Genomic DNA, 26,009 nt, shown 5'->3' with positions numbered 1-26,009 from the left:
AGCAATAATCTAATGCTACAGCAGGTCCATATTTCTTATTAAAAGTAGTAACAATAGAAGCTGGAACTTACTATGAAGGGCCAGTACTAGGTCACACTTTTATTAGGATTCATAATCCAGCTGAAGGATCGAAGTTCTAAGAACAGAGCAGGTGACGAGGTAGGATGAAAAATAAAATACTGCATATGTAGAAAACCTTAAGTGATTATACTGAAAGCTGGATATGTGCAGCAGATCAGTTAGTATCATTGGAGGAAAAAATATATTAAGGAAATAAACCTGCAGTAATTCCTCACTTAACATTGTAGTTGTGTTCCTGAAAAGTACAACTTTAAGTGAATCAGCTTTTTCCATTACACCCAATATAAGAGCTGCAGTTAGGTTCTGTAGGACCTAACAGCATCAGAAAAAGCATTAAAACATTATACTCTGTAAGCTGAAATACTGTACTTTCCTAAATTCCTTTATTTGTAAATGAAATAACTTTTAATAAAATAAAATACATTTAAAAATATAAAAGAAATATACTAATTCTTTCTACTTACCTCCCTTCCCGCTCTCCCTCTAGCCGACCAACCTACCTCCGACCAACCCTCTAGCCGACCAACCTCCTGCCAGCTGACCCTCGTACTCCCCAACTCTCCCCTGCTCACCGCTTTCCTCTCCCATTCCCTCCCACTGGCTGCCTCTCCCGTTGGCTAACCCTCTCACTCGCCGCTTCCATCTCCCAAACCCTCACTTGTGAGCAAGGGCTCTGGAGAAGGGCATTGTTATAGAGTTGATCTTCAGACAATTTTTCTTAGTGGAAATATTTAGCTTTATTTATAAGACAGCAGTAGCAACTACACGCCAACTCCATAACTAAAGAAGTCTCCCTTCTCTGTAAAGATTCCCCGCACTGCTAACACATTGGTTTACACAGACCATGTGATCTTACAGCTCTGGATTATTCTTAAAGCTACAGTCCAACATTTCCCAAAACTAATAATTACTACATTCCTCCCCCTTTAACTTTTCTGTATATTTTGTATTTACAAGGATATTTATCTCATGACAACACAATATTTACACAGGTCATGAAATTACAAGTTCAGTCTTTTAGGTGGTTTCCTGATCCATGTGGAACATCGCAGCTCTGCAACTTCAGATTCTTATGTAGGAAATACATTCTCTGGAACCACATGAACTTCGGTACCTCATTAGGCACGTGCAGTTCAGTGTCTTCCACTCAGAAAAAGCATTAAAACATTATACTCTGTAAGCTGAAATACTCTAGTTTCCTAAATTCCTTTATTTGTAAATGAAATAACTTTTAATAAAATAAAATACATTTAAAAATACAAAAGAAATATACTAATTCTTTCTACTTACCTCCCTTCCTGCTTGCCACCTCTCCCTCTAGAGACATCAGGCATGTCTGTCCTTGGCTGAGCATCTTCAACAGGAACCAGTGGTTCAGTAATGGTTACAGGTGGAACAGTATCTTGTTGTGGTATCTCTCTTTCTTAAATGATCCACGTGCTTACGGGTGATCCGGCCCTCCACTTCCGCGTGGTACGACAATGGTCCAGTCACTGAACTTACTTTACCTGGTAACCACTTCGGTCCTCCATCGAAATCCTTCACATATACTGCTTCTCTAACAGTAAATTGTCTCTCACGACTATGCCAATCATGCGTCGCTTTTTGGTTCCCTTGACTTTTCTCCGCCTTCGCCTCCAAACTGGCAAGTATTAAGCTCAGTCTTGTCCGAAAACGGCGCCTCATCCGTAATTGTGCATCTTCTTTTTACTTGTCTTCTTTTTTTACCACAGAATTTAGTCTCAGCCTTCTTTTTGACTTCACTGTCAGCCAGACTTCTCTCAGATGCAATCTCAACTTGTCTTAGTTCAGCAGCTGAGTCACCCAAGACTTCATTATCTGTTTGCCTCTTGGAAAGTTCTACGACTTTTACTTTCAACGCCTCTTTAGCTTCATTTAGCTGATTCTTCAGCTCTTCTGTCTCTTTCTTGTATCTGTTGGCTTCCTCCTGGAAATTTGAACATTGCTGTGTCTTCTCTACCAATTGGTTCTTCAGTTTGTTCAGAGAGATGTCAAATTCTTCCTGTTTTTCTTCCTACTTTTCCAGAGGCACAAACTTTGACCTGAGGGAATCGTGTAATGTGTGAAGGTCTTTCAACAGGCTTTCCTTTTCTTTGCAAAGGTTACTCACTTCGTCTTGAACTCTGTCATTCAGCAGGGTCTCCTTGAATTTCTTCTGTTCTTCCATGTCGACGTTCAAGATAGTCTTCATTTCTTCAGGTTGTTGAGTCCTTACACACTCCTTTTCCACCCTGTTGCGGTCCTTGGATTCTCCAGGCTCTTTCTGCAATACCTTGCCTTGTTCCTTTTTCAAGACAGGAACTCTTCCAGTTTCCTTTTGAAATCTCACTGGCCAATCAAGGTTGATTTCCCTCAATCAATTTTGCCCTGGAAGGCTTGCTCCACTGCCTTTCAATACCATCACTGGTGGATATGCCGATTGGTTTCTATAATGAACAGTTGTTCTGGTGATACCTTTTACTTGGATTTCTTCGCCTGTGTATGTTTTCAGCTTTGCAGATGTTTGTTCCAAATTTAATTGTTGATCACCTTTATTTAGATATTTGAAAATATGTTCTCCTATTACAGTGGTGGAAGCTCCCATGTCTACTTCCATTTTTAATGGTTTACCATTCACTTGCACTGCAACAAATATTGGCGCCGTCTTCCCAACTTTCATGTTGAATAATGAACCTCTGCATTGTGACTGAGGACTTGGGTTGAAAATGTCCCTTAATGAGGTCTACTAGTTCATTGAAAGTCTTCGAATCTGGGCACTGGGGACTGTCAAGCTTCGAATCAAACTGTGTGTTTTGCTCCCACAAGTACTCAGGAGGATCACTCTCTCTTCTGTTGCCCCGTGATTTTGTTTGCTTGTCTGTGGCTAGCTCAAAGAGATTGATGCTGCCAAACTGTGGAATTTTGGATGAGTATATCTTCTGTTATTTTTAACTAACTTAGATACTCACAATCGCTGGGTAAGGTACAGCACCAAATCTGATCCCATCCTCGTTGCCAGTTTGCTATAGAGTTGATCTCAGGAAACTTTTCATAGTGTAAACATTTAGCTTTATTTACAAGACAGCAGTAGCAACTACACGTGTCCATCAAACTCCATAAAGAAGTCTCCCTGCTCTGTAGAGGTTCCCCATGCTGCTAACACATTGGTCTACACAGATCATGTGATCTTACAGCTCAGGATTATTCTTAAAGCTACGGTCCAACATTTTCCAAAACTATAATTACTACAGGCATAAAGAGAGAAGAAGGGAGTGAGAGGTGCTGCAAACAGGAGGGTCAGGGAGGGTAGCGGCGAGCAGGAGGGCCAGCAAGTGAGAGAGTCAGGAATCAGGAGTGGGCGAGGCCACTCCAAAATGGCACCGACCGGTCATGTGATGCTACATTCGCCTTGGCGTGAAACAACGCTAAAGTAGAAACCCTGATGTTAATGCACATACCAGCCCCATTATATTTGTGATGCTGAAGCAGAATGACATTGAGTGAGGCAACTTAAAATGGTGATTTACTGTACTGCATGTATTGTACAGCACTGTATGCTGATTTGTAGAACTGTCAGGTGGTTGTTCGATTCTTTACTCAAGTGCATAATATGCTTAACAATCAATGATCTTGGCCAATTTTTCACATTTATTTCTTCCTGTTCGTAGAGAATTCTTTACTGCTACTAACATGCCATAGAGATGACTTGTTGATATCCCATGTTCCAGTACCGTATGTGGATAGTTTCAGCTAATTGGAATACTATTAAACATGTTCAAATTTTATGAAACATAAAATCTGATATCTAGTATCAAAAAAAACTGGTGGATAAATCTTGACCTATAGTTTATGATTATTCTCTATTATATTTGTGAGCTTAAAAAAGGCCCTTAAAAGATTCTACGCCTAAAATGGATTCTGTAACTATGTTCTGAATGAACAGTTTCTACATTCTTGGTTCTGCAAAAAAGCATATTTTTTTTTAAAAACAAGTCATGCCAATGCTGTTGATTACCAGCCATCATATGGGTTTGATTGAATAGTCCCCAAATATATCCAAGTGCTATAAATAATTAACATGCTTCACAGAGGTATTAATTAACAACATCATTTCATCAGAATCATCAGGACACAGACAATACTTGTCAAATGTCACAAGTGGTTGTTGACTTTTTTTTCTATATATTATAATTTTGTCATCTATTATTTGAGTAAAGTGCTTCTATCTTACAGACTATTGTCTCAAATACACAAATCTTTTATGAAAATAAGAATCTTAATACTTGTGGGGCAGAATTTTCCCGTTGGTGTACGGGGGGTGGGCCCAGGACACACATATGTAAAATGATGCGCGGTGACGTCGGGCAAGCGTCCCGACGTCACTGCGCGCATCGCAATATTTTGTTGGCCGGATGCACGATGTTCTCCGATGCGTGCCCGCCATTAATTAACGGGCTCCTTGAGGCGCTAATCGACCGCGACTTTTCAGCGCCCGTGCAATCTTCGGGTCAGTGCATGGGCACAACGTGCAGGCGGATAGGACACATTTGTATAAACCTCATCCACGGGCGGTATAAGAGGGCTCAGTGGGGCCACGAGTGTGCTCTGTCAAATATTGATGTTTCAAAGTTACTGATACTTACCTGTGTGATCTGCAATACTTCCAAACGCATACCAGCTGCTTGGTCTGGACTCACAACCTTCGGGTCAGCACTTTGCAGTGAGGAATCGTTTTTGGGCCTGCATGTTTCAGGAAGCCTTCCCTTAGCCTGGGAATGGGAGCTGAACTCTCCACTGGAGGCACCTCCTCTGAGGAGGAAGGGAGGGCTGGAAGGGAGAGGAGGCCAGGAGTGCACATTCAGCCTCCAGGGGAGCCACCTTTGGGAGGTCAGGCGCAAGCACAAGGGGTGTAGGGCCAAGAGGTAATCCAAGGCGGAAGGGGCCGCAGAAGACGCCACTATCCTGCTGCCGGGGTATATAGGCGGCGAAGTAGCTACCTCCATATGTCTGAGGTGCAGTGCCGAAGGAGGCTCCGTCTCTCAAGGGAGACGGTCAACTATATCTGTCAGATCATTGGGCCTGAAATCTCCACTAACTGTGTTGGTGGACACCCCATGCCAGTGGCTCTGAAGGTCACAGCTGCCCTCAACTTCTATGCGTCTGACTCCTTCCAGGGCTTGGTGGGCGATCTTTGTGGTGTCTCCCAATCAGCTGTCCACACTTGTGTCAAGCAGGTTTCAGACGCTCTGTTCAGGCGTGCATTGACCTTCATTCTCTACCATTGGGACCAGGCAAGCGAAACACAGCAAGCCAGAGGCTTTGTGGCCATTGCTGGCTTCCCCCGCGTCCAGGGTGCAATAGACTGCACTCATGTGGCCATCAAGGCGCCAGCAGGTGAGCCCGGTGCCTTCGTCAACAGGAAGGGCTTCCACTCCATGAACGTGCAGATAGTGTGTGATCACAGGATGCTGATTCAAGTCTATGCAAGGTACCCAGGCAGCTCCTACGACACCTATATCATCAGACACTCCCAGGTGCCGGGGCTCTTCAGTGCTCCAGCCCGGTTGGATGGCTGGCTGCTGGGTGACAAGGGCTATCCCCTCAGAAGGTGGCTCATGATGCCTCTCCGCCATCCAAGAACAGAAGCTGAGCAGCAGTACAATAGGAGCCACGCCTCCACAAGGGCTGTGGTGGAGAGAGCAATTGGTTTTCTCAAGATGCGCTTCCGATGCCTGGACCGCTCAAGGGGCGCAGTCCAGTACCCCCCAGATCATGTGTCTTTGATAGTGGTTGCATGCTGAATTCTCCACAATCTTGCACCGGAAAGGGGGGACGCTGTGGACGATGAAGATGTAGACGCATTGGCTGCGGATGCACACGATGAGTCCAGCAGTGAGTCCTAAGATGAGCACGCACAGGGAAGTACTGAGGGGTAGACGCTGACCTGGGCATACTCCAAGGGGGTAGGGACACCCGGGAGGCTTTAATCCAACGATCCTTCAGCTAGCACACCACATATGGACCTCCAGGACAAGCCTGGGCTGTATGCTCCGTATTCGAGACCTAAGTGCAAAATCTGCCTGGTTAGGAGCATTAACTAAGGTCCTTGTTAATAAAACTGAATGTCCCACAAAGCGCACATTACATTATTGGAAACCATCCACCTGCAAAACAAAAGAGGCAACCTCAACCATGGTGACATGTCTGAATTTATTATTGCAACCAAAGAAACTTAATGAAACAAATTGAAAAAGGTGTTAAAAATCACACCAACTCATAAAAACCTCATTGCGGGCCAACACAAAAGCACCAGTGATAAACCCGTGGTGTGCCTAAGGTGCCTTATGTTTACGTTTTTGGGTGCTACGTCTTGGTGCTGTCGCCTCGCTGGGAGTGGCACCTGAGACAGCCTGCTGACTCTGCTGTCCTGATGGGCTCGATGACCTTGGCAGTCGTCCTCTGGCTCGTGGAGCCTGTGCTGGGGCCGCCTGGGAGGGAGCTGCCAGTTCCACAGCTGGAATCTCCCTAGTCGTCGCCTCACTGGATGCAATGGTCCCTGGCAGAGGGGCGGAGGAGTTGCTGCCCTCATCCGGAGTGCCCTGAGAGGAGCCCGCAGAGGCGACAGGCAGCTGCTGCAGAGGTGTGAGGTCACTTCGGACCTCCCTGCTCACTGTGGATGGATGGGCACCGTGCTGGGAATCTTGGTGCCCAGACCATCTCCCACACTGGCACTGACCAGCTGAAGTCAATGCCGAAGTGAGGGCTTGCTGGTCCAAGCACATCCCCAGGAAGCCCTGATGGGTCTCCTAGAGGAGCCTCTCCACGAGAGTCGCCACTATCTCTATGGAGGATGCAAAGCACTCAGACATGAGGCTCATTGCTTCAGTGATAGTCCGCGTAGACTCCTACACCATGGACACCAAGTCAAGCGTAACCTCATGTATCTCCCCCCAGATGCTCCCGCACGCCCGGCCGCATTTCCTGCGCTTGCTGCATCGCGAACGACTCCAGAGGCACATCATCAGGCACTGATTGAGCGTGTGCCTGGTCCCCTGCAGTCCTCCGACTGTAAAGTGCCCTCACCGCTATTCCCCAGGACACTGGCCGATGTTCTAATTCTCACCGAGGTGCGAGTATCTGTGCTGGTGCTTGCCTGGCAGAGATGGTGTGACGCTGGTGAGACTTCAGGGCCCTCAGGTGTGAGAGGGGACCTCTGCTGCTCCTCCCGGCCCTGCTCCGCTAATGCTGAAAGGAAGAACAAGGACATTGTCTCCACGTTAACTGACCCAATGTCAATGTGTATCCCTGCCCCTCGGATCATTATGCGCTCATCCTTCCATAAGTGACGGTCAAGCCATGTTGCAAACTTCAATCACTGAACATTCAGCACAGCCATGGCTGCTGGGAGAACAATGGTGACCTCGCAGCTGGACAAACATACCTGCCTGTGGAACCCCAGCCTCATCGACACCGGTGGACCTGAGCGCATGGCGCCTCTCCAAATCTAGGGCCTCCTGCTCGAAATGGCTGAGAATCGCTAACTGTGCCGGCCCGCTGCCAGTCCTCACCCACTCCGCGGCATTATGTGCATTCTTCTCCTGAAAAGGAGAGAAGAGCATTGATTAGTGCTAATTGTACCTGGACTCTCTTCGCGGATGGCCCACCCCAACCAGAATGGGACATTGCAGGGCTCCAGTGTCTTCTCACCAAGGGGAAAGCCTACCTGCTGGGTTAAGTGACCAATGCCAACATGGTACTCACCCTTCCTGAGTGCAACAGGTCATTGAAGCACTTGCGACACTGGATCCAGGTGCGCTGCATCAAGTTGCGGGAGCTCATCGCCTCTGCCACCTCCTCCCAGGAACGTTTGGTCATGTGGGGAGGCCACCTCTTCCCGTCCTGGGGTACCAGCACCTCATGCCGTGCTGCCACCTCCTCGAGGAGGGCAGCAAGGCAGTCATCAGAAAAACGAGGGGCACTGGCCATAATTCGCAGCCTTGGAAACGCTGCAGCAACTTTTTAAAACAGGCTGCCAGGTGGCCATTGTACCTGGCGGTCATTTGCAGACCCATCGCCACCTGCCCAATCGCGCTGTCCTCGGGGGCGGCACGGACCTGATCGTGGGCAGTGATCGGGTCCACACCCGCTCCTGCTCTGCCCACCCCCCCCACCTTGCCAGCCAGAAAATTCAGCCCATGATGTATTACTTAGTTAGAGTTTTGGCCAAGTCACCCTTTTCCCCAATTTTCCATCTCCTGCTTCCAGTCTCTTGTGTATTGTTCCTCTCTTTGTATCACCATTGGCAACCATGTCTTCAGCCACATAAGCCTCACACTGCTTATCCATCTCTGAATCCCTCTGCCTTCCCACCTGTAAAATCTTCCTTAAAACTTACCTTTTTGCTTAAGCTTTTGACCACTATGCCCTAATCCCAATATTCAGCCTCCATTTTTCCCCCATACATATCCATTAAGCTCTTTGGGATGTTTTTCCACACTAATGGCACTGTATAAATGGTAGTGATATTAGTAGCAAAACACAGTTCCGTAACTAGGGTGTTTACCTAATTCCATTAAGTAAGTGATCAGGAAACTACTCCCCTTGTGAGAATTATTTGGCTAGGGAACTGAACTGATTTCATTTGTCCAATTAACCTTTTCAAGGCCTGGTTCAAAACTGCTGTGTGATTTGGATTGATTTCAACAACTCAACATTAATTTTGGACTTTTAATGTGTTTAATATTTTACCAATTGGCAATTGTTCTCTGAAGCAACATGGGCATACCCATTGGTTTGCACAAAAGATCAATTCATAGAATGTGTGAGATTGTTTTTTCGACTTGCTTTTTGTTGGGTGTGAGAAAAGGTATATGGTGAAGACAAAATTATAACCTATATTCTATATATTAAAGTTTTAGTCGATCTATTCTTTTGGATACAGTTCTTCCCTTAAGACTGTTTCTCATGCTATTTACTGGATAGATATCTTTAAACTTCAAGAACATATTTATCTCACTCAACTGAAATAACAGGGTTAACAGAACCATGGAGAATTGCTGCTTACTAGGATTTTCATTAAAAAATAACTCAGAACTGTTAGATCTTTGTCATGCAAATGCTATTCAACTGGGTTCCCAATTATTTTTTTAAAAATTTTATTGATGGGATCTACAGTAGCTTCCATTGATATAATGCAGCTCAGTTTAAACAAAATAAGTTTTAAAAGTGCCATTTTCTCATTACACCAGGCAGAGCAAACAAAAGAACAACAGAAACAGGAGAACAAAGTTCAAAGGCTTATGAAGAAAACATCTAAAGAGGTGCACAAGTTACGAGAACAGAGTCAGAAAGAGCCCCTAGAGATGCAATCATTCTGGTGAGTTTTAAGTAGCACAATGGGAAATATTTCACCTGCTGCATTGAACAGTTGTGTTTTTCTTCCCTCCTTTTTTCAAGTTAATTGCTTTTCCTCCTCCCTCATCTGTGATGCTGGGCCTCCTCCAGAGATTCCCAGCATCACAGGTGCCAGTCTTCAGCCAATTCGATTCACTCCACGTGATATCAAGAAACGACTGAAGGCACTGAATACTGCAAAGGCTATGGGCCCTGACAATATTCCGGCAATAGTATTGAATACTTGTACTCCAGAACTTGCTGCACCCCTAGCCAAGCTGGTCCAGTACAGCTACAACTCAGTCATCTACCCGGCAATGTGGAAAATTGCCCAAGTATGTCCAGTACAAATCCAATCTGGACAATTACAGCCCCATCAGTCTACTCTCAGTCTTCAACAGTGCTATCAAGTGGCATTTGCTAATTATAACCTACTCACTGAAGCTCAGTTTGGGTTCTGCCAGGGTCACTCAGCTCCTGACCTCATTGCAACCCTGGTTCAAACATGAACAAAAGAGCTGAACTCCAGAGGTGAGGTGAGAGTGACTGCCCTTGACTTCAGGGTAGCATTCGATAGAGTGTAGCATCAGGGAGTCCTAGCGAACCTAGCACAAAGGAAGATGGTTATGGCTGTTGGAGGTCAATCATCTCAGTTCCAGGGCATCACTGCAGGAGTTCCTCAGGGTAGTGTCCTCGGCTCAACCATCTTCTGCTTCATCATTGACCTTCCTTCCATCATAAGGTCAGAAGTGGGGGGGATATTCACTGATGATTGCACGATGTTCAGCACCATTCCTCAGATACCGAAGCAGTCCATGTCCAAATGCAGCAAGACCTGGATAATATCCAGTCTTGGGCTGACAAGTAGCAAGTAACATTCATGCCACACAAATACCAGGCAATGACTATCTCCAACAAGAGAGAATCTAACCATCACCCCATGACATTCAATGGCATTACCATTGCTGAATCCCCCACCTAACAACATCCTGGGGATTACCATTGACCAGAAACTGAACTGGACTGGCCACATAAATATTGTGGCTACAAGAATAGGTCAGAGGCTATGAATCCTGTGGCAAGTAACTCACCTCCTGACTGCCCAAAGCCTGTCCACCATCTATAAGGCTCAAGTCAGGAGTGTGATGGAATACTCTCCACTTGCCTGGATGAATGCAGCTCCCACAATACTCAAGAAGCTTGACACCATCCAGGACAAAGCAGCCCGCTTGATTGGCACCCCTTCCACAAACATTCACTCTCTCCACCACCAATGAACAGTGGCAGCAGTGTGTATCATCTACAAGACGCAGGAACTCATCAAGGCTCCTTTTCAGCACATTCCAAACCCACGACTGCTACCATCTTGAAGGACAAAGGCAGTAGACACATGGGAACACCAAGTTCCTCTCCAAGCCACTCACCACCTTGACTTGGATACATATCATCATTCCCTTATTGTCACTGGGTCAAAATCCTGTAACTCCCTCCCTAACAGTGGGTGTACCTACAGCACATGGACTGCAGCGGTTCAAGAGGACAACTCACCACCACCTTCTCAAGGGCAATTAGGGATGGGTGATAAATGCTGGCTTAGCCAACAATGCCCATATCCCATGAATGAATAAAAAATGAACGTCATCGAGAGCTGAAGATTCCTAACACTTTTGTACTAGGTTAAGAGATGCAGAAGTGTGACTCAGTAGCTAAATTCCCTTGGTTTTTTTTCGCTCTTAATTTCCCCCTTCATCCTCATAATCAGTGCAAAGCTCTACTTTGGTACCTTTTTGACAGCCGTATGGCTGTTAATGCTAGAGTCAGAATATGAACCTGTGTCTCTTCACCTTTTGGTGACATCTATTGAAGCACCCCCTGTTTTCTTTTACCTTTCAAACTCTTCTGTGCTTGAAAGGGAGTTTTATTTGTTGAGCTGAAGCTATTCCTAGTCAGTTAATTCCATATTTGTAATTTTTGAGAAGTGGGTATTAAACATTTTACTGAACGCACCAGCAGAAAGAACTTGTCTTACTGTAAACTAGACTTTTGATTGTGATTTGTGCATATTTTTACAGGGAGAAGATGGCATTTTTCACACGAGGAAGGGGAGGTATCCTTCCATTACCTGCTGATGACGTATGATCAGCACAAAGCCTTTGAATTCCTCGCAGTACTCTCTCTTACTGCTGATTTTTAAAAATTTGGCTTAACTGAAGTTGTTTGTGTATTGTGATGGTACAGATATATTTTGTAAATTTTAGAAAACTTTTTGAAGTCATTGCAATGTTTGAATGTATACAAATCTACACTTCAATTATATGTTGAACTCTTGTAGAGGAAATGTAGCATAGATTGATGTTAAACTAATTTGTACAGTTTATATTTCAGGCATTTTTGTAAAAAAAAAGACAGCAAGAACAAAATCAATTGAAAATACTTTCAAAAGGAAATGTTGCTTTCAGCTTATTGTACAGTAATTAGTTTTATAAATGTTAAGCTGCAATAGATGAGTTGAAGCACCAATTAGAAACTGTGATTAAATAACATTCAGTATTGTTTGTGATGTCACTGTCTTGAGGTACCTAAACAGAAGCTCTATATTCTTCTATGAAAATAGTCTGTTATCTAATATTGAAAAGAAAAGCCCCCTTCATTTTCTCCAGTATATATTTATAAAGCTTAGGAAAATTTAATTCTGGAAATAATGTGTAGTTTTTAAACAATGTGTACTGTATTTGTGTGCAAGTTAAATGATCTTTATTTAAGAGAGAAAAATCTAGTTTTGACACTGAATGGTCGGTTTTTAGGACCAGTTACATGATGGTTAGGATTGCAGAACTTCATTTATATAGTACTATTTCTCTAATTAACTGTGTTCGTTCTGCTTTCTTCTTGCTGAAGCTGGGGAAAATTGGAAAGTCTTAAAAAAATCATTTTTATGTAAGAGCCAATGCCAGTTTAACAGCATCGAGTACCTCTCCTGTGCTTATTACTACTTGCCAACAGCTGCAGGTAAGCAAGAGTTATAGGTACAGAAAATTCCAGCATCAATAAACATTTTGAGTAATGGTACTAATAATATTCATGTTTGCTGAAATTAAACAATGATGCAGATTAATTAATGGTTTTGAATTTATGAGCTGGTCAGGAGATGATGCTCATTTTATAATTGATTTTTGGTGGAGTAGAAGACAAGCTCAAATAAGTAATTTCAGTATTTGGAACAAAACATATATATTATGACAGAGTATAACACTTCCATAGCTGAGAAACAATGGAAACCTGAGACAGCAGATAAACAATGTATAATGCATTTGTGTATTCAGTTGAACAGCTCTGGGAGCATGACAGAAACAATGCCATATAAACTTTTAAAAATCCTAAGATTGATCCCCGATTAATATCATCTTTCATGGTGCCCAATGGCACTATGATTGGTTTCAGAGTTTCTGTATTACAGAAAGGAAGAACCATTCGGGGTGTTGCTCCAGACTGCTTTGTCTCATACGTGGATGTGGACAGGATTAGGTTTCATTGTTATTCACTCTCTGACTAGGTTGAATAATCCTATACTTATTGGCCAAGATTATGCATGAAGGAAAACCTCTTTCTAGGGGACCAGAGGGCAGCTGTCACATTCTGCACCATAAGGCACTTGAGTAGAAGGTGGGATTTTTCAAAAAAAAAAGAAAAGAATAGAACTATTGCCACTGCATTGCATAACCAAGCATTTTTGCTCTTTTTATTTCTTATGTTCCCCATGATTTCCAACTCTTTTTCTTCCTTTTCTCAAAATGGTGACTGTGCTGAGGTATACTTGTGGGGAAACCAACATTTCAGCACAATCTTTTGCATTTGGCTATTCTTCATACTTGAGTTTAGGAAAAGAGTGCTGATGGACTGTTCATCGTGAGACAATCATCATTGAATGCAATCACATCTTCATAGGCATGCACATCTGGCAGGGGATCACAAGATATCAAACAGGAACTATGACAAGCTTGCATGTTCTTGCTTGAAGGCGTTGAGGTCAATTTTAGATTGCACTCTTGCGTAAGTGGCAGAAGTCCTGCAGCTGGGTGAAAAAGTCCGGGGCAACTCCACTTTGATGGGTGCGGGACCCAGGGTTGCATTTTGCTGGTGGCAGCCAATTATATGGCCACCATCAGTGCTGCCGTCCTATTAAGGATAGTGACCTGCCCCAAGAACTGTGGTCCAATCAGAGGGCAGACGGCTCAGCAGCGCCATAGCTAATGGTGACCATTGCTAGGCTGCCCCTGGAGGATGAGGGTAATGACTAAGTCATAATGGCACAGAAGGAGGATATTATGTCCATGCTGGCTCTCTGCAGAGCAGGCTAGTCAGTCCTATTCCCCTGCTCAAACCCTATAGCCCTGCATGTTTATTTCCCTCAAGTGCCTATCCAGTTTCCTTTTGAAAACATTGACCGTTGCTGCTTCCACCACCACCGTAGGCAGCGAGTTCCAGGTCATTACCACTCACTGCATAAAATTGTTCTTCCTTACATCACAGCCCACCCCCCATTTCTCCTACCCAAAACCTTAACCTTTCTTAACCTCTGTACTACCAGCTAATAAACAACTTTCTTTGTCTATCTTATCTAAACCTGTCATAATCATGTACACCTCTATCAGATCTCCCTTGAACCTCCTTTGCTCCAAGGAGAAAAATCTCAGCTTCTCCAACCTAACTTTGTAGGTAAATTCCCTCAACCCTGGGACCATTCTGGTAAATTTCCTCTGCACCCTGTTAAGGATCTTCACATCCTTCCTAAAGTGTGGTGACCAGATGCAATATCCTAGTTGTGGCCTAACCAGAACTTTGTAAAGGTTCAGCATAACTTCTTTGCCTTTGTACTTATAACCTATTTATGAAGCCCAAGATCTCTTGTGCTTTGCTAATTACCCTGTCAATATGTCCTGCCACCTTCAAAAATCTATCCACATGAACCTTCAGGTCCCTCTGTTCCTGCACACTCTTTAGAACTGAGATTAAGTATATGTTGCTTCTCCCTATCCCTCCCGCCATAATACATCACCTTGCACTTCTCTGTATTAAATTATATCTGCCACTTGTCTACCCATTCTGCTAGCCTATCTGTAACCTATTGCTGTTGATTGGTATTAAGCTCACTGTTTGCCTCATGTTCAGTTTTGGCAAATTTTGGCAATGTTCCTATCTACCCTCCTCCAGTCTGAAAGAACAACCATTTACCGTGACTCATTGTTTTCTGTTCTTAAGCCAATTTTTCTAGGCTGACACTGACCCTCCTATTTCATTAGCCTCAATTGTGTTAACCAACCTTTAAAGCAACAGTTTGTCAAACACTCTCTTAAATCCATATAGATAACATCCATTGCATTTCCTTTATCAACCTTTTCTGTTACTTCATCAAAAAATTCAATTTGATTAGTCAAACACAATCTGGCTTTTATAAATCCACGCTTTCTCTCCCTCCCTAATTAACTCAAACCTCTCCAAATGTCTGTTGGTTCTTTTTTTTCCCTTGGTTATTGTTTCTAAACCTTGCCGACCACTGATTTAAACTGACCGGCCTGTAGTTACCAGTAATTTCCTTATGTCCCTTCTTGAACAAGGATGTCACATTTGACACTTTGCAGTCGTCTGGCACCTCCCTGTATTTGGGGAAGATTGGAAGATTATGGCAAGCCTTCTACTAACTCCAACTTGCCTATCAACCTGGGATGCAAGCCATTTGGACCAAGCAAATTATCCACTCTAAGGATAGCCAACCTTTCCAATATATATATAGCCTATCAATTTTCACCCCATCCATTACCTCTACCATCTCTACTACTTATATTTTGTCAGCATTCTCTTCCTTAGGAAACACCAATACAGTACTCATTAAGTACTTGCTCTATAACTCTAAGCTCTCTACGTTGCTCTATACCTCTATCCCTATTAGGTACCATGCCACCTCTTACTACCCGCTTACTATTTGCATGTTTGTAGATTTTTCAGTTCCCTTTTATGTTAACTGCCATTGTATTCTCATATTCTCTCTTTGCTAGTCTTATTTCCCTCTTCATTCCCTCTTTCAACTTATTGGATTTGGCCTGGTTCTCATTTGAAGAATTCATCTGATGAGTATCACATATACTCATTTTTTTTATTTCTTCATATTCTTTAGATCCCTCGCCATCCAAGGAGCCCTAGCTTTTGATTTTTGATACACTTTTTGCTTCTCAACTCTAATCAAATGGATTCAGTCTTTTCCCCCTCAAGGACGTCTTCTCTTTCTAACATTACAGTGACTTCCCTAAACATTACTGCCACCCTACCTCCCTTTTTTCCCTTCTATATCTTTTCTGGACACTTTGGGCTAATTTTTCATTCTAGGGCCCCTTTTTCTGCTATTGGGTTGAAATGTGGGTCAGGAACCACAAATGTCAGTAGCAGACCCAGAGGGCAACATTGAAAGAGGTAGTCAATTCAGTGCCCGCCTACGGGAGCCCACCCAGTTAAGGGATGGCAGGCTTCCAAGTGTGGACTGCCAGTAGGAAGCCTGAAAACAATCAAAGGTTGGCAGCCTACTATTGAGGTGGGAGCTGCTGAAGTATGTAGGGAGGCATGAGGTTGCAACCATTCCCAATTGCCAGCAACAAATCAAGTAAGTAAGACCAGAAGGGTTAGGGAGATAGGGGAAAAGTGTTCACAGTGCACACACTGTCTCAGTTGCAGCTGATCTTCAGAGTGGGGGCTTCCAAGTACATGAGGCCTCCGATATCAACCTGGCCTGCTGCTGGGAGGCTGCTATGGTTTCAAAGATCGTTTCCTGATGTGACGTGTATCCCATGTGTGGATCGAAAATCCTGTTGGCATTGGCAGAGTGCCGGTAATTAAGCCCTTAAGGGGGCTTAATTGGTTACTCACTACGGTCAGGTGGGTAATGATTACCAAAGACAATCCAACTACTCCCTAATCCTGTGGAGACAGGAATGTGTCATGGAACAAAAACTAGAAGTACTGGAAAATCTCAGCAGGTCTGACAGCATCTGTGGAGAGAAAGACAGAGTTAACGTTTCGAGTCAGTATGACTCTTTTTCAGAACGTGTCATGGGTCCAGCCTGACAGGATTTTCCTCCTGTTTTCAGACTCTCCTGCCTCCAGTTCCACTATCATGGGCCACTGAAAATTCAACCCCTTGTATCCATGAATACTAAACGCCCTGTCCTCTACTTTTTAAGCCACATGTCCATTATTGAACTTAAATCATATTTCCACATGACTATTTGCTTTTGTAGTTCACTGACCTTATTCACCACGCTTTGTCTATTTTAAGTTACTTCAAACTGAATTCGTTTCTATTTGATCTGGGGCCAGATTGCATATGTGTAGTTAGAACTGAATATACTGGCCCTCATTATAACAATACCAAATAACTTGTTGCTTGACTCGTTTTTGAAATGATGCACATTCGCCTATCTGTACCAAACATCCCCATACAGTAACATTGCACTGTGATTCGTTGTTTGTGGTTTTCTCATTGATAGACTATTTAAAGTAGTTTTATAGTAGTACACTGTGTGATATAGCATGGATACTTTAGAGTTACTACTTTATACCACATGATTGGACAGTAACTAACCATTCGCTGAAAATAGAAAGCCAGCAAACTCAATCCTAATAAACCTTCAATTGCCTCATTTATAGCATGACTTTAAAAACACAAATCCCAAGAAAATACTGTGTTTTATGTTGTAGCCATGAGCCACATTTGGAAATCTGAACTATTTGATATTTAAAAGTGTGTTTTTTGATGCTGACTTGTTTACTTTTACTGAATTGGAATTAGAAAATGGAAACACCAGTTTGTGCACAAATGACGATTAAACTCTTTATAGCTGTTGGCACTAGTGTTCACCGCACCATATGGACCAAACAGATTTTCAGATTCACTCGTGTTTTAACTGCAGCAACTATACCATTCCAACTGGAATGATGAATTCATTCTTAAATTGTGACACATTGAATATAGATAGCCAAATCTAAATGATACAAATTTTACTTTTGTTTAAAAAAAGGTTTAATACAGCACTGTGGAAAAAAATTATTATAGCCAATTCAGAAAGTCAGAAAAAGTGATAGAAACTACCTTTGTGCGGTGATTTTATTGGTGTGCTTTCACCTCAAGATTTGCTCTTAGGAGAGGTACTTGCTGACATTATGTGGCAACTATCCCAGATTAATTGCAGGAAAAGTGCTTTCCATATTACCAGTTGTGTTTCTGTCGTCTGTTGTTAAAATTCCTTTCCAAGTCAGCTTTGTGATCATTGAAATTTAATTCTGTTCCTCTTTAAGCAACAGTTGATGAAGTTATTAAGGAGAACACAACCTTTTTTATATAAAAAAGTGTTAAATTGCAACAGTTTACTCATCAATCTGGTGTTTTGGACCACATGTCTGTTTTTCCACAAAACAGCAAAGTAATGTGCTTACACCATTCTTTTTCCTTTCACAGTATATATTGTGGACTAACTGGATTGGTTCCCAGTAGTATATTAGGACCAACTTTCCAAAATTTGTAATACTTTAAATGGAGCCAGGTCTTCAAAAAAGCAAAAGGTTTTATAATTTTAAAAGTGTAACTGATTTTTCATTTTTTAATAAATGGTTAAATATCCTTTATTACAGCAAATCACTGTTGGACTTGGAGATTGTACTGACTTTAATAAGCTCCGTGATTTCCCCCCCCGCCTTCTAAATTATGGCATTTCTACCCAAGGAGTCAGATTGAATCTCATCCTTGAACTGACAGTTTAATTGCATTAATCTGTACAATGAATGCCACTTTTCTTTCACTGACCTGCTAAATGGAATACCTCAAGTTTATGGAGTGTTCCAAGCTCTTGGTTAGGTATTGAGAAGAGAGATTGAAACATATCTCAGTTCCACAAAGTGATGTTTTGCCTGGCCAATCTGTTGGAACATCAATGCAAACATTGCGTTTCCAGCAAAGTTGCCACATTAAAATTCTTTCAAGTAAAAAAGGCAGGAGAAGAGTTTTTTTTGTAAGTTTGACATCATATATGTGCTTTTAAAAAATATAGGGATTGTGTTTTTATGTTGGCAGCATTAGAGCAATTTAAGACCCCAAAAATAGCTGAATTATGGCACAGTGAAGCAAAGAAAAATGTGATTACAAAATTTACAGTGAATGTGCCAGATAATATTTCATCATATCAGTCAATGGGGCACATCTGGTCTATAAGAATAGCTAGTTGGAGAATAAAATCCCAATGTTGGGGGAAGAGGAATCAACAATAAACATTATTTTACGGTTTTTGTGTTCATTTCATATATATCATTATTACTGCTTCATTATGAATTCACTTATGAGCTAATATCCTGAGGAAAGGATTGGGTAGCAACTTTTAAATAGAGCTGATGAGACTTGTGTCATCTGCTCCAGGTGCAAAGCAGTAGGAATTGAACTCCCATTGTAGGGAGAAACCTTGAAATAAATATTAAGTGTCCTGACCAATGTTCACCCCTGTGTAGGATCCACTGTCATTCTTACATGATGGTAATTCTTTCATAATGCTTAGCACAGTGAAACGACCCTGTAGACTGGACTCCACAGAGCTTAATCACAAGTCCCAGTCATAACGGTAATGTTCATTGGTGTGGCAGAAACCACGCTGTAGGACTTGCTATTTGGACATTGCTATATAATTGTGGATAATCTCGTGCTTGCTAATTTTGACCATTGTGTGAGATAGTTGGATTTCTACAAGGGATGGCACATTAGAGCATAGTTTATGACACTTGAAAAGATTTGTGCTAGCGAGTCAAGTGAAAATTTATCACTTTTTAAAAAGGTTTCCAGTTCTCCTTTAGTTAAAATGTTAAAGGCTGCTGTTTTACATTTTTGTCACTTATCTTTCTGATAATATGCACAATAATATTAGCAATATTCAGTCACATTTTTGATTTCTGTAGTGTTGATTTGGTGATTTTTATTTATTATCCAATATGTGAATTTGCTTGGAGTTTGATTTTTTTAATCTATGGAGAGGGGCAGAAGGGGGTTAGAGTTTGTTACTAAATTTTTGTTTCATTTTGTATTTACTGGCAACAGTGGTTCATACCATCCAAACAGGTGTGAAATTTTGGCCCGTAACATCCTCCCCAAGCTGAAAAATTTCATTGTAAAACTACAAAATCCAGGTCACTGAGGTAAAAAGGGAAAATAGTATTCTGCAATAATTTCCAACATTTGGCTTCAGAATTCAATGGAGAATGCTAAATGCCAGAGATAGGTTGTTGAGTTTCCTTTCCTGATTGTCAGTCTCAACATTGTTGAAGTGTTATTCAGTGGAAAACCCCCTTGAACCTTTTGTCAGCAGTAATGATTGAACAAAGCAATTGAAAAATGTGTGTAGAAGAATAGAACATGTTTTTTTTCTTTATATTGCTTGTACACACACAATTGCCTCAGAAATCACAAAGCATCTAAATTGTCACCTTCCTCAAATTTAACAAAAGTGGCTCTGTCTCTTCAAAAGAAATCTCATGCCCTACACAAAGCATTTATTATACAACTGTTTTGCTGCTTCTGGAACCTGTACAAAGAAAAAGTGCAGAAGTATACATTCCATCTTCATGAAACATTGTAAAACTAGGACAAATATCACTCCCCAGGCATCTGTCAATATCACATTAAATTCTAACTGCAGTTAATCATATTCCTACGTACAGGTGGACTGAATGTGTTGGGTTGGAGCGCAGACCTTGAAATTTCAGTTAATGCTGGTGCTGAGTCAAATTCTCAGCATACAGTCAATAAACATCTTCCCTGGCCACCCACCATCACTATTCTGAACTGTTCATGTGTGATTTCTGTTCATAGGGCATTTAGGAATATTTTATTTGGGTGAGGTGAAAATGTGATCACTCACATCCTTCAAATTATTCTGCATACTTTGTCCTCGTGAAATGGCTTTGCGAACAAATCTGATAACTTCTGTGAAACCCCTTCAAGGAAGAACAGAAATTTACGTAGCGACTTATTACATCTTTCAGAAATGTGCAGAACCACTTCACATACAAGTAGTTATTTTTGAAAAGCAGTCCATGTCATTTTATAAGCAAATATAAGTTGCCATTTTGTGTATAGTAACATTCTACATAGAATTACATAGCAGCACAGAAACAGGCTATTGGGTCCATGCCTGCGTTTATGCTCCACACAAACCACCTCGCACCTCTCTTCATCTAACCCTAAGGAATGCTGTTCCTTTCTCCCTCATATTTATCTAGTTCACCTTAAATGCATTTTTGCTCACCTCAACCACTTATGGTTCTCCAATCTAACCTCAAAGACCTGGCAACAACCAGCATCCATAGCATTTTGCTCTTGGACCCATTAATCTATTTTGGTGGTGTTAATTGAGAGGAATGTTGGCAAGGACATTGGGTTACATCGTGCTCTTCAAGTAGTGCTGTGTAATCTTTAACAATAATCTAAATTATTGGGAAAGGTAAACAACTGGATCAGTGGTGGGAATGATAAACTGGACAAAATTAATAATATTTAATGTAATACACATTAGACTCTGCTAGTATGTGATTTGCAACTGCTGGTGCAAGAAAATAATGAGGCTTAGTTCTGAATTCAGTATATTACTGCATTTTCACATGCATTTAATCTGTGTCTAATATTTTACATTCTTGATTTACAACTTCAGCCTGTGCAGACTGGAAAAAGACGGAATAAAGCAGTTATTCAGCAGGCAGTTTTCATGAAATATTAGTTCCCAAATTGTAGGAAATCGTTCACTTACATACACTAAACTCGCTCCCTCATATTATATCCTTTTTCTTTCTACATTTCTCAAATATTGTCCTACATTAGAACAATAAAACCCCTGCCTCATGTTATTGAACTTGCAATGCTGTGATATTAAGATGCAGTTAATTTCCCGTTAAGTGAATCCGGGCTTCCTTATGACCTATAAGAAATGCTGTATCTTGATTTAATTCCTACCAATTTTCAGGACTTTTTATTTCAGCATGCATATGACAATATGAGAAGAAAGCCACTGTCACAGTAGTAGGGCATAAATGTACCACCAATAGATTACCCGTTCTTGTAAACAAATTGTCTTTGATGTGCTATTTTGTTTGGTACCAATGCAAAGAGGCAATATTGAAAATATACTTGTGTATAGGGATAACACAATCTTTCCTTGGCACAAGTCAGTGAATCTTCCTTTTAAACCATCCTGCTTTCACATTTTTCCACTGATAGCACTGTTTGTAGAACTAGATTTGGTTGAATAATCAAGTTTAAGAAGTAAATATGTGAGCTAGATGTGTTACTATTCTAAGGGTTTTGCACCTTGGCTTAAGAAAACTTTCTCAAAAATGAAGTAGGAATCCCACTAATGATGAAATGTATTGCAACTGCACCTTTTTATTCCTAGCATCATTGATTCAATTATATTGTGAATTGTAGAACACTTTTCAGAGTTATGATAATTCAGAACTAAAGAAGAACTGTTGCCTGAGCTACTGGATCATGGATTGTTGCATTTCCTTACTCGGATGTACCAGAAGGCAGTTACTGGAAATATTTGAGTATAAATTCAGTTACCATTGCGGCAAGACAAGAGCTTACATTTTTATTGCCGTAAGACTGAGTAGTTATATCTGTAATCACCAAATGAAGCTCCTTGTCATTTAAACTTACTCTTCCTGTGGTGAAGATCATTACATTAAAATCTTGGACTGAACAGTTTTTGGCAGCTGTTTTGCATCAAGAGGAAGAACTTCTCTTCATCTGTTTCTGTACTTACCTTTCAGAACATTTCCTTGTTCTAAACTTGTTTCAGCTTAAAGCTTTTGGTCAGAATTTTAAGTATTCAAACTGCACAAAGTCATATGTTCATATACTGCTTGGGTTGTGCAAAGAACAGAACTTTTGAACCAATTTTCCCTCATTACAATCCTTCAGAGAATGTTTTGACCCTTTTCCCTATTTGTTTTAACACCAGTTTCATAGTTTGTTTCATAGAATGCAGGGTTGTTTATTATAAAAGTTAAAAGAATTGTACTTAGATTAAGATGGGAATCCTAATTTTCTGATGTGTAATTTCAAAATAATCCTTGTATGCAGCTTTGATCTTAATCATGATTTATCAGATGAAAGTTGCAAGGTTCATCTATCATCTCATTTATGAGTTTGTACTAAATGACCTGACAGTTGTGAACATGCCACACAACCAGCAATAAATGACCAGCGTTTTATTCATGACCAAAACTTTAGGTCTGTAAATAAGTGTAGCTTACCTTCCTAGTACATGATGCATTTGGATGATGTCTGATGTCTTGAACCTTGTTCTTTATCAATTCCTTGATTTTTGAATAAATACATATTTTAGAAAAAAAAATGAGTGATCTAATTTTTGAAATTTAAACAAAGCTTTTAGGTAAGGAGTTTCAGGATTTTGACCCAGTAACACTGAAAGAACAGTTATATATTTCCTAATCAGGATAGTGTGAGACTTGTTGGGAGCTTGCAAGTGATGGTGTTGCCCTACGCCTATTGCCTTTGCCCTTCTGGACAGTAGAGTTCCCAGGTTTAGGAAATGCTGCTGAAGAAGCCTTGGTGAATTGCTGCAATGCATCTTGTAGGTGGTACACAGTGCAGCCATGGTATGACGGTGGTGGTGAGGGTGAATGTTTAAGGTGCTGGATATGATGCCAATCAAACAGGCTGCTTTGTCCTGGATGGTGTCAAGCTTCTTGTGCCTTGTAGATGAGGAAAGACTTTGGGGAGTCATGAACAATGTTCCCGCTAAGCTGCATGGTGTGTGGCTGCACAGCAATCAGGAATGTGCCACGCAGAGAACAAACACGCACAAGTAACATTCCCTTTAAGCGTTCACGTGGCTTGACCATGCATCAATCTTAGACTGCAGTGTGACAAGGGCTACGCATAGCAAACAGAAGTTAGAGGGATTGTTGGTCAGGAGGTAGGTCATTCCACAGTCTGTAACCTGCTCGTTTGTCACAATGTTTATGTGGCTGGTCGAGTCAAGTTTCTGGTCAGATGACCCCTCAGATGTTGATGATGGAGGAATTGGTAATGGTAATTCTGATGAGTGTCAAGGGGAGGTAGTTAGACTCCTCTTGGAGATGGTCATTGCCTGGCACTTATGTTGTACAAATGTTACTTGCCACCTATGAGCCCAAACCTGTCTGCTATCCAGGTCTTGCTGCATGCAGGCATAGACTGCTTCATTGTCTGAGGGATTGCAAATGGAACTGACCACTGCAATCATCAGTGAACACCCCCACTTCTGACATTATGTTGGAGGGAAAGTCATTGACAAAGCAGCTGAAGATGGTTGGGTTTAGAACATTGCCCTGAGGAACTCCTGCAGTGATGTCCTGGGGCTGATAAAATTGCCCTCTAATAACCACAACCTTTGTGCTAGGGCGGAGTCCAGTCACTGTAGAGTTTTCCCTTTGATTCCAATTGACTTCAACGTTACTAAGGCTCCTTGAGGTCAAGGGCAGTCATTCACCTCACCTCTAGAATTTAGCTCCTTTCTCCATGTTTGGACTAAAGCTGTAATAAGATCTGGAGCTAAGTGGGTTTTGCAGAATCCAAACTGATCATTGGTAAGCATTGACGTTTCGAGTCCTCATGACCCTTCAGCAGAACTGAGTATAGTTAGGGGTGAAATATAAGCTGGTTTAAGGTTGGTGGGGGGGTGGTGGGAGAGAGAGAGAAGTTAAGGTTGGGGGGGTGGGGTTGTTTTAGGAGCAAACAAGCAGTGATAGGAGCAGATAATCAAAAGATGTCACAGACAAAAGGATCAAAGAGGTGTTGAAGGTGGTGATATTATCTAAGAAAATGTGCTAATTAAGAATGGATGGCAGGACACTCAAGGTACAGCTCTAGTGGGGTGGGGTGGAAAGACTGACAAGGTATTAGTTGTAGATTTAAAAATAATGGAAATAGGTGGGAAAAGAAAAATCTATATAAATTATTGAAAAAAACAAAAGGGAGGGGGAAGAAACGGGGTGGGGATGGGGGGAGGGAGTTTAAGATCTAAAGTTGTTGAATTCAATATTCAGCCCGGAAGGCTGTAAAGTGCCTAGTCGGAAGATGAGGTGCTGTTCCTCCAGTTTGCGTTGGGCTTCACTGGAACAATGCAGCAAGCCAAGGAACAGCACCTCATCTTCCGACTAGGCACTTTACAGCCTTCCGGGCTGAATGTTGAATTCAACAACTTTAGATCTTAAACTCCCTACCCCCATCCCCACCCCGTTTCTTCCCCCTCCCTTTTGTTTTCAATAATTTATATAGATTTTTCTTTTCCCACCTATTTCCATTATTTTTAAATCGACAACTAATACCTTGTCAGTCTTTCCACCCCACCCCCACTAGAGCTGTACCTTGAGTGTCCTGCCATCCATTCTTAATTAGCACATTTTCTTAGATAATATCACCACCTTCAACACCTCTTTGATCCTTTTGTCTGTGACATCTTTTGATTATCTGCTCCTAACACTGCTTGCTTGTCCCTACAACCACACCCCCCCCCACCCCGCCCTCAACTTCTCCCCCCCCACCCAACCTTAAACCAGCTTATATTTCACCCCTCTCCTAACTATACTCAGTTCTGCTGAAGGGTCATAAGGACTCAAAACGTCGACTCTTTTCTTCTCCGCCGATGCTGCCAGACCTGCTGAGTTTTTCCAGGTAATTCTGTTTTTGTTTTGGATTTCCAGCATCCGCAGTAGTTTTTTGTTTTTATTATTGGTAAGCATTGCTGAGTCTGATGCTTGATAATGATGTCAGCCACATCTTCCATCATTTTGCTGATGACTAAGAGTAGACTCGTGGCTGTAATTAATCAGCTGGATGCTAGTGTTTGTAGCTGTCTGCAAAAGCTTGGATGGAGGTGCGAATAGTTCTGGAGCAGAAGGCTTCAAAACCACAGACCTGATTAAGGGAAACATTTACGCATAAAGTTGCAAAAATATGAACAACTTTACAAGAATCAATGGTGGGAGTAGAATCTAATTTTTTAGAAGGGAAGTGGCAAGATGTTTTTATAAGATGTAACGTGATGTGAAGAAAGGGCAAGGGACTATCAACTTCATCCCATTTCCTTTAGACAGCCTGCGTTGAAAATGGTCTTAAATTGTATGAAGGAACGTTTGAATGAATTCATTTAACCAGATCTGGTAAGAAGCTATAACTTTGTCATAAATAACCAAGTGAAGGTTAGTGATCATCAAATTTTTACCAACGTAACTTTAGATGTGTCGTCTGAGGCTGGTTATGCCGAAGACGGACGGTCGGGGGCTGCAAGCCACGGGCGGCGCTGCGGCGGGAATGGCTCCTCCAGGCCACGGGCGGCGCTGCGGCGGGAATGGCTCCTCCAGGCCACGGGCGGCGCTGCGGCGGGAATGGCTCCTCCAGGCCACGGGCGGCGCTGCGGCGGGAATGGCTCCTCCAGGCCACGGGCGGC

General features: G+C 42.0%; 1 protein-coding gene across 1 annotated transcript in view; it reads left to right on the top strand.

Moving 5' to 3' along the window:
- The window catches only part of wwc1 (WW and C2 domain containing 1), a 161,430-nt gene extending 138,520 nt beyond the window's left edge, over positions 1–22,910 (top strand). Inside the window, exons 22-23 of the mRNA XM_078551048.1 lie at positions 9,330–9,457; positions 11,547–22,910. Coding sequence (XP_078407174.1) covers positions 9,330–9,457; positions 11,547–11,613 — 195 coding nt within the window. The 3' untranslated portion in view covers positions 11,614–22,910. The remainder of the gene's footprint in view (positions 1–9,329; positions 9,458–11,546) is intronic.
- The last annotated feature ends 3,099 nt before the right edge of the window (positions 22,911–26,009 follow it).

The sequence above is a fragment of the Cetorhinus maximus genome, chromosome 10 (assembly GCF_964194155.1).
Source record: "Cetorhinus maximus chromosome 10, sCetMax3.hap1.1, whole genome shotgun sequence".
In the NCBI taxonomy this organism is placed as follows: domain Eukaryota; kingdom Metazoa; phylum Chordata; class Chondrichthyes; order Lamniformes; family Cetorhinidae; genus Cetorhinus; species Cetorhinus maximus.
Note: the sequence above shows the minus strand (reverse complement) of the source record. Positions and strands in the feature narration are given on the sequence as shown.